We start from the raw sequence: 17,880 nt of genomic DNA, 5'->3' as shown, positions 1-17,880 counted from the left end.
TTTCCATCAAGGCCCTTCATGTTCTACACCCCCTATTCTAACCTCTTCAACAAGAGCCAGTGGATTTCAATACACAATCAAGTGTAATACTGGGTTCTCATCAGCACAGGGCTTCTAACGTAACATTTAACCCTTGCCACACTGATACCTTTTAAGCAGTGGAAAGTGCTCAGATATGATGGTTGATGAGGGCCATGTAAGCACCGGGAGAGATTGGATAATAGATACATTGTGGTTTTTGTGTGTGGCTCTCAAAAGTACTTTAAAGATGTGGGTAAATTTTATTACCTCCCCTTTTACAGATGGGGAAACTGAGCCACAAAGACACTATGACTCACCCAAGCACAAAAAGGCAGTAGGGTTGCCATCTGTCCAGGTTTTTCCAAGGATGGTCCCTTTTTTGAGGTAACAGATTGGTCAGGATAGAAAGGGTGCTCAGCACAAACCACCAGCTGTCCAGTTTTAGGGCCTCAGGATGATTCTCCTGGATGTCTGAGTTTTTTTTATTTCAGACATGGCAACCTTAGAATGCAGGGCCAGAACCCAAACTGTTATTTATATGGTGCCATAGCAGTGCATGCTGATTTATGGACTGTGATCCCAAAATAAAAAAAAATTATGATTTGCATTAATATAAAAAAAGAGGCCCGCTTCAACACTGGCTTGCATCTTGGGCAGTCATTTACAGCAGTGTAAAATGCTACCTAATTAGAATCACTTTGTATTGATTGAAATTACTGTACAAGGTACACTGCATGAGAATCCAGGCCTCAGCTTTCTCAACTCCCCACCTATACCTTATCCACAAGCCACACTGTTTCAGCCAGGGCTTTTGCTCCTACGGGCTTTGGAACCCAGCAGGATTAATTTGGAATCAACTCAGCACTTTACCTAAACTCCCTTTGCGACTTCCATTTTGGAGGACCTGAAAGCTCTGAATCAAACCATACACACTCCATACTTGCTTTGTTCTCCATCCTAAAGAAACAGCAAGTGCCAGCTTGTACTCCCACGAGATTCTCGCGGATAAGGCAGATGACGTTACCATCACTCGGCCGGGGTATAACGAGGATCCCAGCGAAGCAGGTTTTTAAGCTTCCTCTTCCGTTCACTCACGCACAGACTCTATTGCCAATTCCAGGTCTCCTACTTTCCAACAGTGGGAAGGGCCCATCATGTGGCGACGGTCACTTGAGTTCCAAAATACAGGCCTTCACTACTTGAGCTTAGGGAAATCTCTTTTTGTGAATAACTGTAGCAGGTTCTGGTCTTCCTACTTGCCCTCCCTACCACACACATGCTCTTCTAACTCTTGCTGGGTAACCATGTAACTCAGTAACCATGTAACTCGATTCCCCCACCCCCCCAATCAATAACGTCCCAACACAATGGAGTAATTTGGGTGTAAATGTACATTTTCTTTTCAACAGGATTGATCCAGCAAGGGTTGATTTGTGTCTGCTAACCTGGGGTGGTTATTTTTAGTAGGAGGCAAGTGAATTTCTTAGTTTAGTTTTTACTCTTGTATTTCTTTTGTGAATCCCTGAACTACAAAACCTGGATTGAAAAATGGAAAAAAGCCACAAAGGTGGGGTGGGGGGGGGCAGTATCTTGGGGTTCACTACTCACCGCTGGCACACCTCTTTGTGGCTCACCTGAGAATTAGCTCACCACTGCTCTGGCACCCCCTCCTTCAGTCACTTGTCCTGTTGTTTGTCTCTCTCTCTTTCCAGACTCAGGGTGCTCCCTCTTCGTGTCTTGGCCCTCCAGCCATGTCACTATAGTTGTCCCCTTCCAGGCTATCGAAATCCCATTGGATGACTGTCCCAGAAATCTTCTGCTCCACTGCCCAGTCTGTACTACTTGCCCAGTTGCTGGTAGTGGAACCCAGGCCTGCCCCCGGCTCTAGGTTCCAGCCCAGAGACCGTACAACCAGTAGCCAAAATCTGCTCTGTCTCAACCCTTGCTGCTACATCCCTGGGCTGCTTCCTACTTTGCCTCTACAAGGCTCCTTCTTTATCCTTCTGTGGGTACGCCTTTCCCTCAAGGCCAGGCTCCAGGTGCTGGGTTTTCTCCTTTCCCTCTCAAACCCAGAGAATAACTGCAAGGCTTCTCACTACCACCACCCCTTACCACCACCTGCTTTTCTTTGTGCCTCCCCCAGCTGGCTTCATCAGCCCTGACCCTCCTCCAGGTGCCGACTATCACAGAGTTAATTGGCCCTTTGAACCTAGACAGGCCTTATGAGGGGCAGACATCCCAGCACAGGCAATTTCTATTTTTAATCATAAATAAACAAACAAACCCTATTTTCACACACAAAATGGGACCATTTTCAAAAACGAAAAACCTCAAATTTTTGAGTTTCTAGTTTTTTAAAAGAATTTTCCCACACCTCCTTTAATATAACCTTTCCAGCTTGATGCAGGGGGTGGAGAAAATGACACAAAGGACCAAACCAATAGATATCAAATGCAGTATTGGCAAGGGAGGCCATGATGACTACTGGCAGGGCCCTGGACTGGGAGTTTAGAGATCTTGGTTCTATTCCCACCTGGGTAATGACCTTCTCTGTAACCTTGGAGAAATCACATCCCCTCTTTTTCCCTTCCATTTATCTATTCAGATTGGAAACTCTCTGAGCCAGGGACTCTGCTTTATTGTGTGCCTGCACAGTGTCCAGCACAATGGGACCTCCAGGTACACTAATGATACAAATAATTAATAATAAATAAATCAATAATAATAAACCCTGGTCACTGGGGAGTCTACATTTATGATTCCAGGTGCCCTACTGTAATTTACTAGCTCTAACAGGGTGTCTGGTGAACTCTTAGGTAAGTCTCCAGATGGTGCAGTGAGTAGGGTGAAGGAAAGGAAAGCCAAAGTGTTTGGTAATTTAAAAACTAGTCTGAATTTTTTTTTAATAGTGCTGACTTATTAGAACTTATCAATTTCAAAATGGCTGCATGTACTTAAAGTGGTTTCTGGTTCAGTTCCAAAAACATCTTTAGGACCTTTTAAGCCATAATGCTCATTGCCTCACGATCTGCAGAGGTGAAGCTCAGAGACAAGAGTCATCTGGAGAAAGGCATTTTGCACAGAGGTACCTTATAGAAAAATTGACTGCCCAAAAATCTCAGCTGTTCATTTTTTGAGGTTTAAAAGGAACCATCCATTTTAATTATTTAATGTTAGGGATGGAAATTATATTATATGGGGGAAAACTGGACATTTCTGATGTAAAAGGAATGGTATCATAGGAACAGGTTTCATTAGAAAACATTAATTGTTTTAAAATAACTTTAGTGATTTGCAGTACAGCCCATGATAGGTGTTATATTACAGTGCAGAGATAAGATTAATAAGATGGTAAAAAATAATTCCAGTTACATGCAGGTTTAAATTACTTTAGGCTTAAGCAGGTTTTAAACTAAGCACTCCTAGGATGGACTACAGAAGCAGGACAAGCGCAGGCGGATAGGATTTAGGGGAGGAAGAAAGGTTTAATGAAGAGTGTGGAGAACGCATGGAACTGCATTCCCACAGGTAAAAATAGAGCGGTTGACATTAATGTCAAGTTTTACCAAGAGTGAGTGATAAGGGCTGCCCTTCTAGTGGCAATGCCTGTGTATGTATTTCTACCACATCTGTATTCAAAAAAGTCTATCTAGAAATGTGTACTAAGAGGAATTTTGACACCCCACAGGCTGGGGAATGATACAGAAAGTGAAAAGAAAATGCAAGAGTCTTTAGAGGCTTTTGACACAGTCCCACATGGCATTCTCATAAGCAAATGAGGGGAATATGGTCCAGATGAAGTTACTATGAGATGAGTGCATAACTGGTTGAAAGACCATACTCAGGCAGTCGTTACCAATGGCTCACTATCAGCTTGGGAGGATGCATCCAGGGAGATTCAGCAAGGGTCTGTCCTAAGTCTGGTACTACTCAACATTTTCATTAACAACCTGGATAATGGAGTGGAGAATACACTTATAAAATCTGCACATGACATCACCCTGGGAGATTTAGGTTAGATATTAGGAAAAACTTTCTAACTCTAGGAATAGTTAAGCACTAGATTAGGCTTCCAAGGGAGGCTGTGGAATCCCTATCACTGGAGGTTTTTAAGAACAGGCTAGACAAACAACTGTCAGGGATGGTCTAGGTTTACTTGGTCCTGCCTCTTGAAGTCCCTTCCAGCCCTACATTTCTACAAAAGTTTTTTTTAAGCCTTTTTTGGCTCTGAATGATGTGGTTCCTGTATACATCAGACAGCTCATTTTCCAGGCACAGCATTTGTCCCTTTGTTCCTCAGTAAGGGTTAAGGACAAATCTTCTGCCACATTTTGTGCTTCTTCTAACCTTATTTAGAGCACAGGGTTGGGGATTTTTGGGGCGGGGGCGGAGCTGAGGAGAGGGGGAGGATCTCGTGAAATGTTTAAAATTATTTTGCCTTTCAAAGAAATGCTTCTCTAGAGAGATTTTAACAAAATAAAAGCAACATTGAGTAACAGCAGCCCAGGAGACCTGGGTTCAATTCCTGGTTCTGCCACAGACGCCTTGTGTAACCCTGCATAAGGTACTTCATCTGTCTGGAACTCAATTCCCACATCTGTAGAACATGGATGACAACCCGTCCTTTGTCCCACCTGCCGTCTTGTCTGTTGACATTAAAAAGGTGGCACTGTCTCTTATCATGTGTGTGTACTGTGCCCAGCACTAGGAACCGCTGATCTCAGCTGGGAGCTTCTAGGTGCAACTGCACTAGTAGGAATATAATTGTTATATGAACAATAATGTCTCATGAACAGCTATATAAAAGGCAAACATTGCAGATATGACCTCGTCTCCCATTAGCCCCGTTCCCAAAGCAAGCTGGGAAGAAGCGATCAGCCTAGGTTAACTGGGCACCAGTCTCCCTCCCTCTGCTGTGATTATGAGAAGATAGTGACGACTGGTCCAGGACCTGGATTCTGCTTCCCAAATTAAAGTGGGTCAGACAGAGAGACCCTGGGGAAACACATTAAACACAACAGCCCTGGGAAGGGATGTTTCTTTGGAAACTCAAGAGACCAGCTCAAACCTTATGCTTCATACATCTCCCCATCTGAACGTTTCACTGCATCCCCCACAAGGCATGGAGAGCCCAGCGGTAGCACCTCGAGTCTTTTCTGCCATCACCAGCATGGAGATCATAGGAGGAGGGTCCTTGAAGCACATGCTGCAAGTGGACAGGCCTCCCTGACTCATCTCACATATCCCTTCACTACCTCCCAGTTTCATACACTCACTCATGGTGACATTTTGGGCAGGACGGCTTCATTCCAACAGGGCATGTGACTTGATGCAGATGCAAATCACTTTAGTGGCCCATGCACATTAGTGAGATCCTCAGGTGCACACCCTCAAGTCACAGGTGACCTTAGCCAATACATTAGGTTTTGCCACCCGACTCTCATGGGCTGGGCTTCACAGTTGCTGAGCACCCATAACTCCTGCTGATATCAATCTATATAGGTTCATATATGGTCCCCCCATCCTGATAGTACCAAAGTATTTATAAATAGAAAGGACATTACCAGGATTTGTATTTCTTTTCTTTATTCCCAGCCAGTGGCCTACAGGGTCCACAGCCCCTTAGAGCCAAGCCACGATCATCATGCTCAATTATAAAAAAACACCCATGGGACGTGCGAATACAGTGGACAACATGGCCTCCAAAAGAGCCATCATCTGATAAGAACTCTCCAGCCAAACTTGATGGGCAAAGATTGCATAAATAAAACACAACCAACCATTAATTCAAGTGACAGCTAAATGCCTCCAAATTTTGCATTGGAGAAGGGGCATGTGAGAGGGGCAAATAATTAAAAAAAAAAAAAAAAAAGACCCACAGACTTATTCCCTGTTAACAGGATACGTTTTCCAGAATCTGAACTCGCTTCCATTATCCCATTATTCACTGAGAGGTCTTAGACCTGGGCTCAACTCAGACTCTGAGGTTTTGCAACTTAGGCCCCATTTCAGCAAGATACTTCAGCACATGCTTAACATTAACCCTCTGAGTAGACATATCGACTTGAAAAGGGCCAGGACTTCACCCACTGACTTCAGTGGGACTACTCGGTTCACAGGCTGTCTTCCTCCGGGCCCCAGGGGTGTTCAACCCGCCGCTCTGCCTCAGGCCCGCCCCCACCCAACCCATTTTCCCAAGCCTCCACCCCCACCCCGCTTCTTTCTGTCCCCGCTCCACCCCCACCTCATCTCTTCCCGCAGAAGCTGATCATGGCAGGCAGGAGGCTCTGGGAGGGAGGGTGAGGAGTTGATTGGCGGGGCCACCGGTGGGTGGCGCTGGGAGGCAGGGGGGTAGACTGGCTGCCAGTGGGTGCTAAGCACCCAATAATTTTTTTTCTGTGGGTGCTCCAGCCCTGAAGCACCCATGGAGTTGGTGCCTATAACTCAGTTACTGAAGTCCCTTGCTGAACTGGGACCTTGAAAAGCAACTGTGAGTTCACAAAATCTCACCCCTCATATAATTTTAAGCCATGTTTTCCCACACACCCTCCCCAGGGTGGCATTTTTCTAGCTTAAAGGGAAGCCCAAGCTATATATTAGGTAGGGCCACCCAGAGAAGCTCAGAAGACACAAAGTGGACCTATCCAAAGCAGGTAGACCATTTTTTCTTTTACAATCTTTCTGTCTCCCTTCTTTGATTCTCTGCCTCCTTCCTGCAGTGCTTCTGGGTGTGTTCCATGTTGCCCACATTCTGCTAAAGGTAATATCCACCTTGTCTCTCTAATATCCTGGGACCAACATGACTACAATGACACTGCATACATGATACATACTGTCATGTGGGGAAGCTTTCAGTTTCTCCTCATTCATTTCAGCTGTTGACATCATTTGATATACAGGCCGTGTCTGGGGTCTCAAGAGCATGGATGGGAAAGGGTATTTTCAAGACAGTTTTAGGTAAGGAGTATTTCCCCTCTTGTGACTAAAATCCTGTGGAGGATTGAGAAGAAAGGGCACCAGGGACAATGCAACTTAATGACCTGGTGCTTCCTCTCATGGTAGAGATAACCATGTGCATTATTATAGCATCTCTCTTCCAAGGATCTTCAAACTCTTCATAAAAAGAGTAATTACTTCTCACTTCCATCCCTGTGGGTGGGAGTGATAAAGTTGGCCAAGCAATGGGAAAACGCATTTGCAAATTCTGATTCACCATTCAGATTGATCATATTACTGCCCTTTTTAAACTTGTTTTCTCTTAAAATTAGTTTGTGTTCATCCCTTTGACTGTTTGGAAATATGATGTTACCTGCCTGAATCCCTGTATGCACACATGAACAAAAGTATAAAACATCCAGTCAGAAAATGGAAACTTCATATTCCTCCAGTGACCAATCACACACAACTCAAAGTTCTCAGTTCATGGAGAGTCCCAGAAACTGCAATTTGTTCAGATAAAATCTTCACTGGTTTTTGCATGAATGGGAAAAAGGGACTAACTGGTCCAATAAATTGTGCTTATGAGTAAATAATTCACCCAGTTCTAGTAAGAATCATCATCCCCATTTTACAATGGAAAAACTGGGACACAGAAAGGTGAAGTGATTTGGCCAAGGAATGCTACTCACAGATCTAGAAACAGAACCTAGGAGTTCTGACTCCCAGTGCCTCGCCTATAACTATTAGCCAACTGGATAATGAGAAGTTAAGATTCTCAGTTGAATGCTGACAGTAATCAAGATTACCACTAGCTACAGCTGTTCCTAACACAAGGGAAAAGCAACCATCCACTGTGGTGCCTATGTATCCTGTGTACCTAGCATTAAAAGAAAAAATCCATGTTCTAAAACTGTTTGGCAAATGCTGGAGAGTGGGGGGAATGTAATCTGGGCAAACTTCCCACTATTCAAACAGATCTGCAATTTCTGATGATTGAGAGGGCTTTTCTTTTAAATGGACTTAAAAAAACTTTTTCTGTGGGAAGCTCTAGAGTCTTTGGCTATATGAAGAAATGATACACGTCTAAATCTTATACATGCTGAAGTGGATGCAAACGAAAAGAGCCAATAAATAGGCTGCTCTAGTATTTATGGGAAGAGAGAAAGGTTCTTTGTACAGAGCAATAAGCATGAGGTCAGCTGGGCTGTAAAAGCTTGTCATTGATATCTAGAACCTTCCCCTCCAACATCTGCAGCTGTTCCCGTTGCAAAAAGAGTTCACATTCTCTGCATGGCATGTATGCTGAGTTTGCAGAAACTCTGTATGTGGCTATGCACAGAAATCCCAGCTTCTTTTTGGGGATATGACAGAGCATCTCCAGATTTATTTCCAGACAAAATGTTATTTCAAAGCTGCCTTTTCAGATAAAAAATTAACGTTTCCCACCTTAAAAGATTATTAAAACATGTTTTCTTTGTGGTGCTCATCTGCGATTCCTTCCTCTGGGGAAGTACTGGGACAGCTTGCAAGGTTTTTCCCAAAGCTCTGAAGGGTGGAAGTCCACATCACACTTTCACACACTACCCCACAATTCCAATGCATCCCTTTCCAACCTCTATCTCACTTGAAGACCTAGAATCAATTCTCTGTTGGCCTGCGCCTTGTGTAGTCATTCACTCCAGTGAAAAATTGGTACAAAATGCTCCCATTGTTCAGGTTTTTAGTAGCATTTTTACCCACTTTGCCCAGATCAAATGACTGCACTAGGCACAGGGAATAATGAACGGAGCCCCTAAGATGCATGCTTCCACATTTCCAAACTTTCCACCCTGAAACTATTTGACAGAAGCTCCACCACTTGGGAGGAAAACCTGGATTATGTATTTTAAGGATTCTTCCCACACAACAGGATGAGGTTATAGCACTGTGTATTTGGAATATAAAAATCCAAACAGCTGGAAATATTTCCCAACGATTATGTACATTCGTACTTACCTGCCAGGGCAGAACCCTCAGGAAGATTTTGTAAGGGCTGCATCAACACTTGCAAACTTCGTGCCTGGCTCTCAGCATCACTGCAGCTACATTGGTGCTAGCACCGATGCAAGCACTAGTGCGGAGAGGACCTAGATATTCCCAGTACCATATTCTGCTCTGCACTAGCGCTTGTATTGTTATTAGCAACTGCGGCACAGAAGCAAGCATTAAACTTGCTGTTGTAGATGCAAGACAAATTATGAGGTGTATCAAATTTTTAAGGGCCAAATCCAATTGACCACACACATGTGAGTAGTGTGCTTATGCTCACAGGACCACTCACATGAGACAGGTAAGAAAGATCTGACACTAAGACAAAAGCTATAAAATATGTATTAAGTAGCCCATAATAAGTTATTGATTTTACATGGCAGTTAACTGATCACCTCAAACTCGTGTAAAATCACTGACCAATATTTATCTCGAGCAGTTGCGATACAAACAGTCAAATTTCCATCTTCCCAGGTGAAATCAGAATCCCAACCTGCATCTTTCCTGTAGATTTCCCAGTTTATCCAAACTCTGACCTCCACGTAAGACAGTCACAGAAATCAGAGATAGAAAAGATGCTTGGTATTATGTTATCTAGTCCCCCATGCAAGCCAATGGCAATGTCCCCTTCATTGAACAGGATTGTTCACTGCTGCAGGGATGCTGGAATAATTTCTGTAGTGGGGGTGCTGAGAGCCACTGAACCGAACTGTAAACCCTGCCAATGATGGAAACCACATCAAGCCAGGGGGGTGTGGCAGCCCTCCCAGCACCAGCACCTCTGCAGTGCTGTACAGTTACTATGACGACTTCCCTTTGGAGACTATTCCATTTCCTAGCTGAGTCCACCATCAGGAAGCCCCTCCTGATTTATAACCCTCATTTTTCCCATTCCTACTTTCATCCCTATGACTCTACTTTTTTTTTTTTTAAATCAACCTAAAGAATTCCTCTTCTTCTGGGGTGTCACAATTCTGCCCCACCATTCCATTCAGATCAAAGGTTGACTGTATCCCATACAAATAACTAAACCTATCCCCAAGAGAAAAAGTCTCTTCCACCACCATTTGCAGACCCCTCTTTAATCGAGACAACACAGCTTTCTGCATGAATTCTACTGTCCTGCGTTAGGGTAGCAGCTGCCATTGGATTTACTGCAATAACAACTCACATTGCTTTGAAATCTGTTAAGGTGCCAACATCATCCCAAGTGTGAGTTTTCAGAGCCACCTGAGAAGCAGACCACTCACCAAATATTATATACATAGATTTTAAAGGGCAGAAAGAACCATTAGGACCAGCTAGTCTGACTTCCTGCATAACACAGGCCACAGAGTTTCATCTAGTAATTCGTGCATCAAGTTTATGTCATGTAACTGATCTAAAGCATATCTTTTAGAGAAGACATTAATCTTGATTTAAAGACTTAAAGTGATGGAAAGTCCACCAGGTCCCTAGATAATTTGTTCCAATGGTTAATTATCCTCACTGTTAAAAAGTTGCACTTTATTTCTAGCCTGAATTCATCTAGCTTCATTGAATCTCATTCTGTTTTGTCGGCTAGATTAAAGAGTCCTCTGTCAGAAACCTTCCCATGTACGTACTTACAGACTGTGATCAAGTCACCTCTTAACCTTCTCTTTGATAAGATGGATAACTGTTCTGAAGCTTCATGAAGGACAAAAGCAATATTGGTTAAACACAAGGTCAAAACAGTAAGTTTAAAAAACCACAAGCCTGGCATAAAGATTCCATTCCCCCTCACCCACATTACCAAGGTGGCTTCCATCACCCAAACCTGCAATTCCCTAAGAAAAAGGTGATTTTAGTAACATCTCTCCTGCAGACTCACTTTCTGGGTCAAATAATAAGGGTCAAAGTCCTCCAGTGGTACAGCAACCAGGCCTTTCGGGATGTCCCCATAGATGAAAGGCAAATTTTTCCCTGCCTCCAGGTCGCTGTTAGGTTTTGGTTTGCTGTCGTCATCATCATCCCGATGGCTGCTGTCTTGCTTTGGACGCTTCTTCTTCTTTTCCTCTGCAATACGCTTCTCAATGTTAGCCAGAGATTCTGGGGTGAAAGGTTTAAAACTATCAGGGCCTGGTGGTGCGAGCAGCTGTGCTGCCATCTTTTCATCCTGCAGCAGCTTCTTTAGTTATGTTGCACCCAGGACAGGTCAACTCTGCATGGGATAAAACAGCACAGACAAAACAAATAGGTTTCAGAGTAACAGCCGTGTTAGTCTGTATTCGCAAAAAGAAAAGGAGTACTTGTGGCACCTTTTCTTTTTACAAAACAAATAGTAAGTCACTGCACTAGAGATGGACAAGTACATTTCATGGGGAACCAATGATGATTCATTTTGGCCTTGATCCTAAAAGCCCTTGCACAGCAGGATGTACAAGGCTGATGCACTCCAATGCAAGTGAAAGCCACGAGTAGGAGCAAATCAGGGCAGGCACTCTGTCTCAGTCTGCTGCATGTCAGACCCCACATTCACAAGTGCACAGGGGCAGAAAATGGTGGTGGGAAACTGGACAGATCTAAAGATGGATGGGTTTAAGTGAGTTTCTCATCATGCTAACAAAGTTCTTAGCTATGTGCACCCCTCTATATCTTCACTCATGAGTCTAAGCAGGAGTAAATTGGGGCCAGCTTTTCAAAAGCTCAGCTTGTTGGGTGCACGTTGGGTGCTCAGCTCTTTTGAAAGCCTGGCCCCCAGGCCCTATTTGATACCACTGAAATTAATGAAAAGTTTCCCTATTGATTTCAGCGGGCATTGGATTAGGCCCCTAGGGAGTACTCAGCAATGCTCATTAACGCAGGATTGAATTCTCCTACACTCCTCAACATGCTTATTACTTCTTATTATGTATTTATTTGTGCAACACTCCACACCTCTGCTGTGCAAGATCAAATCTTATAAACCCTTTAATTATACACTCAATTAATGGGCTTTGGGGGCAAATATTGTCATTTATGCCCCCCAAATTAAGTTTTTCATTTTTAAAAAAGGACTTTACAAAATATAATCATAATTTTAAAAAAGCATGCAGCTGTTTAGACAAAAACATCCCCACTGCACCATTTTCAGCCCAAACATTGCAGTTTTGTGCCGGTGCATGAGAACAAGAAAAGTGAAGGAGATTAAGTACAGAAGCACAACTGACTAAGGCCCCCGAACCCTCAAGCTGCTACGGTGGGGAGCAAACCCTTTGCACCCACACAGAGCCCCAGCAGACCTGCTCATAGCAGCTTGTAGGATCAGGGTCTAATCAAGTTGCCATGTGCAAAGCTGAATGAGTTGTGGAAAAAACAAAACAAATCAGCACCACTGTTTTTTTTTTTTTTTTTTTAAAGTGTTTAGGATGACTATTAAATTTAATTTGTGAAATAACTACAAAAATATACCACAAGGGCATTGGTGAAGTTTGTCAGATGGATTTGCCTTGAGATACAATCCTGTATTCAGTAGGTTTTGCACTGTCCCCACAAAGAGAGCGTTTATAAGGTATTAAGTGAACTCCATTTTAAAAGCAGACAAATAAAAGGGGGTAGCTAGAAAATCATTTTGTCTGGATCCAGCACTCCTAGAAAACCCCTGAAGTTTTACACCTTTTGCCAGTCCTTTGTTTGAGATTGAGCAATAAGAATGTGTTGCAATTCTGAGATAAGGGGAGGATGTCACTGATTCCAGCTTTTCACACTTGGGAAGAGGAGGGCAGAGGAATTCTAGAAACCTTGCACTGATGCAACAGCACTGCAGCATTGCAGGCTGGACTACAACAGAGCACAGACACTGCTTGGTGCTTAAGGGAGGAAACCTGAATATTGAAGGGGCATAGAGTTTCAAGAGGAAAGACAAAATTGTCACTGGATGTCAGACACAGATTTACATATGAAAGTCATGCACACTATCGGTTTGTACATTTAAAGACAACGGATTGCCCAGGAAAAGACAGAGATCTTGTTACCCAGAGACACGCGCACACAGAGTTTTTTTTACAGTAGATATTTAATGCCAGGGACCTCTGAATAAAGAATGACTTTCATGTTCCTTGAAATCAATGATTGCTTTAGGGCCGAATCATTATGATTCAGCTATTCCAGCATGAAGTCAGTCACAGACAGCCTACGCAGTCCTCAGCTTTGAAGATGTACCTGGAATAACTTCATCCTGGCAAGATTCCCTCAAATCCAATGAGGTCATCAAGATGGTGGAATGTACTTATTCATAAAGGGCAGGCTGGAGCATTTTGTGTCCAGCCCTGAGCAAGGTCCACTCTCACAATGCCCCTTAAGGGGTTTCTGCAGGGAAAGTGAGTGTCGTAGGAGTGGGAGATGCAGCGGGGTGGAGAAGGAAGGAAATAGTATACTCAGATAAAGCCCTTTTCAGGGTGGAGCATAATCCTGGCTGGTGAGACATGGCTCCAGGTAGTCCTCACCCCTCCCTGCCAGGAGCATATGCCACACGGTCCATGTGCTCCCTCAGCAGTTGGATGCAGGTAGCTAGGCCAGGATGGGAGGGGAAATCCTTAACCCCACACCCTCTTCTCACACACGCTACTCTGCACAGCCATGCAATGTTGAGTTAAATAATAAGAGTATCAGTTTCCTACTTTGATAGTGTTGTCACTTACAGAAACAAACCAACCTAGAATGTGTACAACCAATTATGGGTTCACTGATCATGGAGATTTTACCAAGTAGTTAAAGCTGGAGGTAACAATTTCCTGAGTAAATTACAACATCTGATTCTCTGGCAGCTCCTGCTTTTTACCTCAGGATATAATAGTATTTGTATGGCTGAAGTTGCCAGCTCGTGTGTTATTTGGTGTACACCTTAAAGCTCCAGCTTCTGAAGTCCTGTGGTTAAACGAGAACCTCAGTTTTCATCTAAAAAAAGTTAGTTTCTAGCTCTCTGGTTGTGAAAAAAGCTTGCAAATGTAAAATGTGAAGGCTCAAAAAACAGAAGGCAAATAAAGAACCCCGTATGTATTAATTTTGAAAATCTCACAAAGGCAAGCCAATCTCATGCTTCTAATATGCTTGAGGCTGGAAAAATCAAGTCAAGTGAAAACTGAGAGGCCAGATATGAGCCTTCATATGTTCTTAAAACCGCTGTTACCATCCCAAACCCACCCTGCCTCCCACCATACTCAGCAACACCAGCTTTTGACTCCCTCCTCGCAAACGTAATGGGAACAAAAACTAACTTGGCTGCCTTACTTAATGCAATTGTTTTCTTTTGCGCAATAGGCTTTAGTGCATGGACCTACAAGGATATTATCTGGGGTGTTTGTGTGTCTAATTACCTGCTAATTACCTCGACTGCAGGCACTCAGAAATAGAATGTGTGTCATATAATCTATACAACCAATAGCTAATGGAGATTCTTGTTTAGTTCACATGGCAGGAGCCTGTGTTCTGGAGCAGAGGGCGAGGGTCAGGCTTAATCAGTTCTATCCTTGTCATCGCTGTGAAATTCAATGTAGCTAAGCAGCATAGCAACAAGCATGAATTTGTGCCCATGTATTGGTTACAGTATCTGCGCAGGATCTTTCTTCTGACTACACATGTAGCACCATCTTTAAAACAACAACAAAAACTCTTTCTTGCTCATTTATTTGTGTGTATAGAATCACACCAATTTCCACAATAAGCATTTTGCTAGTGTTATGAATTGCACAAAGCCTGAGTTTTGTTCATCCCTCAGCAAGGCTATTTTCAAGATCTTTGAAGCTGCACTCAAGACAAAAGCAACGCATGCAAATAAATTCTTCAATTTCTTTTCACTTCCACATAGAACAAGAAGGATCTACTGGGTCTATCCATTAGAAACCTGGAGGAATTGGGAGACTGGAAATCAAATTCTTAATGATGCTGAAGTAATTAGTATATTACAATGGAAATCATTAGGGGACTAAGTAGCTCATGCTACTGTAACAGCAGAGAAACAGACTTCACCTTAGTGCTTTAAACTAGAGCGAGGCAAGTTTGAAAACTTTGGTTCAGATTCAGAAATTGACACAAACTTCAGATTCAGTTATTATTTGTATTCTAGAAATGCCTACAGCCACAACACAATGGGCTAGGCTCTGCACACACAGAGAGATAGTCCCTTTCCCAAAGCCCTTACAATCTAAGACAAGATTCAATGTTCTGGTTCAACCCACTAGAGAATTAGGCTGTGATCTCTAACTTTGGGCTCAGCTACACACACTTTTTGTACTGCTATATTGGTTTAGCAACAGACATAGTTTAAGTGGTCTGACCCACATATAAAATTGTGTCCATGCTAAGGGCTATACCAAGTTAACCACATTGGTATAAACCCCGACTCCTAACAAATACTTAGATGGGTATAATAATGTGTGTAGACCAGGCCTTAGATACTTATATGGCTCCAGTATCCTAGCACCTCACAATCTTTAATGAATTTACCCCCACAACATCCCTGTAAGGCAGGGCAGTTCTAGTATCCCAATTGTACATATGGGAAACTAAGGCACAGAGGGTAGGTATGTCTACACAGCTGCTGGGGAGTGTTTCTCAGTGTGAATAAACAGACTCACACTAGCTCTGCTCAAGTGCAGTACAAATAGCAGAGTGGCCAGCAGCTCTGTGCAAATGTTCTTCCCTTTTATATATATAGAAAGTAGGGGTCTGTTTCCTTTATATATTTGGGGAACAGAACCCATATATCCTGAGTCTCAGTTCAGTACTTTAACCACAAAGCCTTCCTTTATTTTTTTATATATATATATATATATTAGACCATCAGTCCAGGAGCCTGTTTACCAAAGTACATTTAGATGGTATAGTGAAAAGTACGCCACTAAAAGATCAGACAGAAAGGTGGACAGGTGCTGCCTAAGTAGCAACTGTGCCCTCTTCTACCAGGCTGCCACATTAGTGCATCTCCCCATCTGTTCTGCAAGGACCACCACTAGAGATAAAGAGAGTGGAAGGTCTACAGGACTTGCTCATTGCCTAACCCACTCCTCCCAAAGGGATTTGATTGTGCTAGGAACATTTCTATTTTGGAAACAACTCAGCCACCCACAATTTTCACATAGGCCACTGATATCTATGAGATAGCAAGGCCTCTCAGGCACTGTCTGCCTGGCCTAAATCCAAACCAATTTCATTACAAACTCCCTGGACTCTTCCATCCTTCCCACTGGGCTTGCTTGTATTCTATAATTCCCTTCCACAGGAGAGGATACATACTTTGCCATCAGCTAGATACTCATGCTTAAAATGTCTCTTGTGCTTTTTGTAGGAGACGGGGCACTGACACAGGTGTCCAGCATGGGTCATTCCATTCCGCCTCCCTAAGTTCCCCTACCTACAATGGTAGCTGGACCTGCACCTCCTTGCGACTGTTAAGAGAAGGACAGTGGGCAAAGTGAATGCACATTACCCAGCCCAAATCTAATAATGGGCCAGTGCTGCGAAGCCACTGCTCTATCCTCCCACAACGCAGCTCTACTGAGATATCTGGGACAGCTTGGCAGGTGGTCTGCTGCAACGGGAGCTTATCATGGGAAGTGCGCTCATCTCATTGTTACCATGATTTGTTGTTGGTACCATCTGTGTGTTGTATTCACTTCATCTGTCATATTATACTTGAAATGCGAGCTATTTTGGGCAGGCGGTTATGTGTATGTACAGCACCTAGCCCAGTGGGGGCCCCTCGGCACTATCACAACACAAATAAATAATGCATCACTTACAATCTGGCCTAGGATCATGACTTTCTATGGGTTTCGATGAAAAGTATCTTCATAATTAAATGCAACTTACAAATATAGAGAGTTATCCCTTGTAAAATGAGCCTATGCAGGTCCAAAATCCCCTGCAGCAGGATGTTAAGTGCATTTCAGTAAGGCAGAGCATTACCAGCTGCATCATGCCTCTCCAACCACCTTTGACTGCATTCTCCTCTACTTACTTCACCCTGCCTCTTCGTCCTTCCTACACTCTGAAACCAGTACCTGGATATGTAAACAGAGATCTCATTTGACCCTAAAACCCCCTCCCCATGAGGAAGTTAATTGAACGTATCTCCCAACCCCACCTCAGTTTTCAGCTGCAGGTCCAAAATCTGAAGATTAAATATTCTGCCTCATGTTATTTCAGAGACCACCACACTCAGGGCCAATGTTCCCTCTAATTTTTGACAGGCTGTGTGCACAAAAAATTCTTCTGTGCAAATTTTTGTACTTCTGTGCAAATTTTTGTGTGCACGGTGTTTCGCCGTGTGCATGGGGTTTAGGATCTGTGTGTGCGCACGCACACGCGCACAGCTTAGAGGGAACAGTGCTCAGGGCCTGACTCTCCGTTGCCCTGCCCCTCAGGCAGTCATCCGCACCGGTGCAAGTTGGGTATAAAATGCTACCACTTTAATTTGGTAGTGTTTTGCACCCACCTTGCACTGCTGTGTCTGCACAAAGTACAGGGTGATGAAAAATCAGGCATCTATCTTTACAAAAAAAAAAAAAAAAAAAAGAGAGAGAGAGAGATTTGTGAGAGTCCTCTGGAATGGAGCCCACAGAGGAGAGCAGCACAGAGTTGTATCAAATCATAAAAGTCAAAGGTATCAGGTCTTCCAGTTATCTTCCTGCCAGCACAGGATTGGTTCCCATGGTACCAACTTGTCCAAGACTACTTTCAAGCAGTGGTGTTCCCATTGTTTCCCTTAGAAGAATTTTCCTCCAGACTAATATATCTAATTAACAGTGATATTTTTCCTTGACATTCAACCTACTATTTTCCTTTTCTTAATTTCACTCCATTACTCTTAGTGACAACCCTCTTTGCAACATGTTACACAATTCCCCTCCCCTACACCATGCAAGTATTTGTACACTCCCTGTATATCCTCCA

At 43.3% G+C, this 17,880-nt stretch overlaps 1 protein-coding gene across 2 annotated transcripts in view; it reads right to left on the bottom strand.

Annotated features, from left to right (window-relative positions):
* Nucleotides 1-17,880, bottom strand: part of SCN8A (sodium voltage-gated channel alpha subunit 8) — a 114,956-nt gene that overhangs the window by 78,165 nt on the left and 18,911 nt on the right. For both annotated transcript variants that reach the window (XM_043533205.1, XM_043533204.1), the window contains exon 2: nt 10,841-11,170. In XM_043533205.1, the coding sequence (XP_043389140.1) occupies nt 10,841-11,116 (276 nt within the window). In that variant the 5' untranslated portion in view covers nt 11,117-11,170. The remainder of the gene's footprint in view (nt 1-10,840; nt 11,171-17,880) is intronic.

This window comes from Chelonia mydas, chromosome 20 (assembly GCF_015237465.2).
Source record: "Chelonia mydas isolate rCheMyd1 chromosome 20, rCheMyd1.pri.v2, whole genome shotgun sequence".
NCBI classification, from domain to species: Eukaryota; Metazoa; Chordata; order Testudines; family Cheloniidae; genus Chelonia; species Chelonia mydas.
This window is presented reverse-complemented; position numbering and strand designations above follow the sequence as displayed.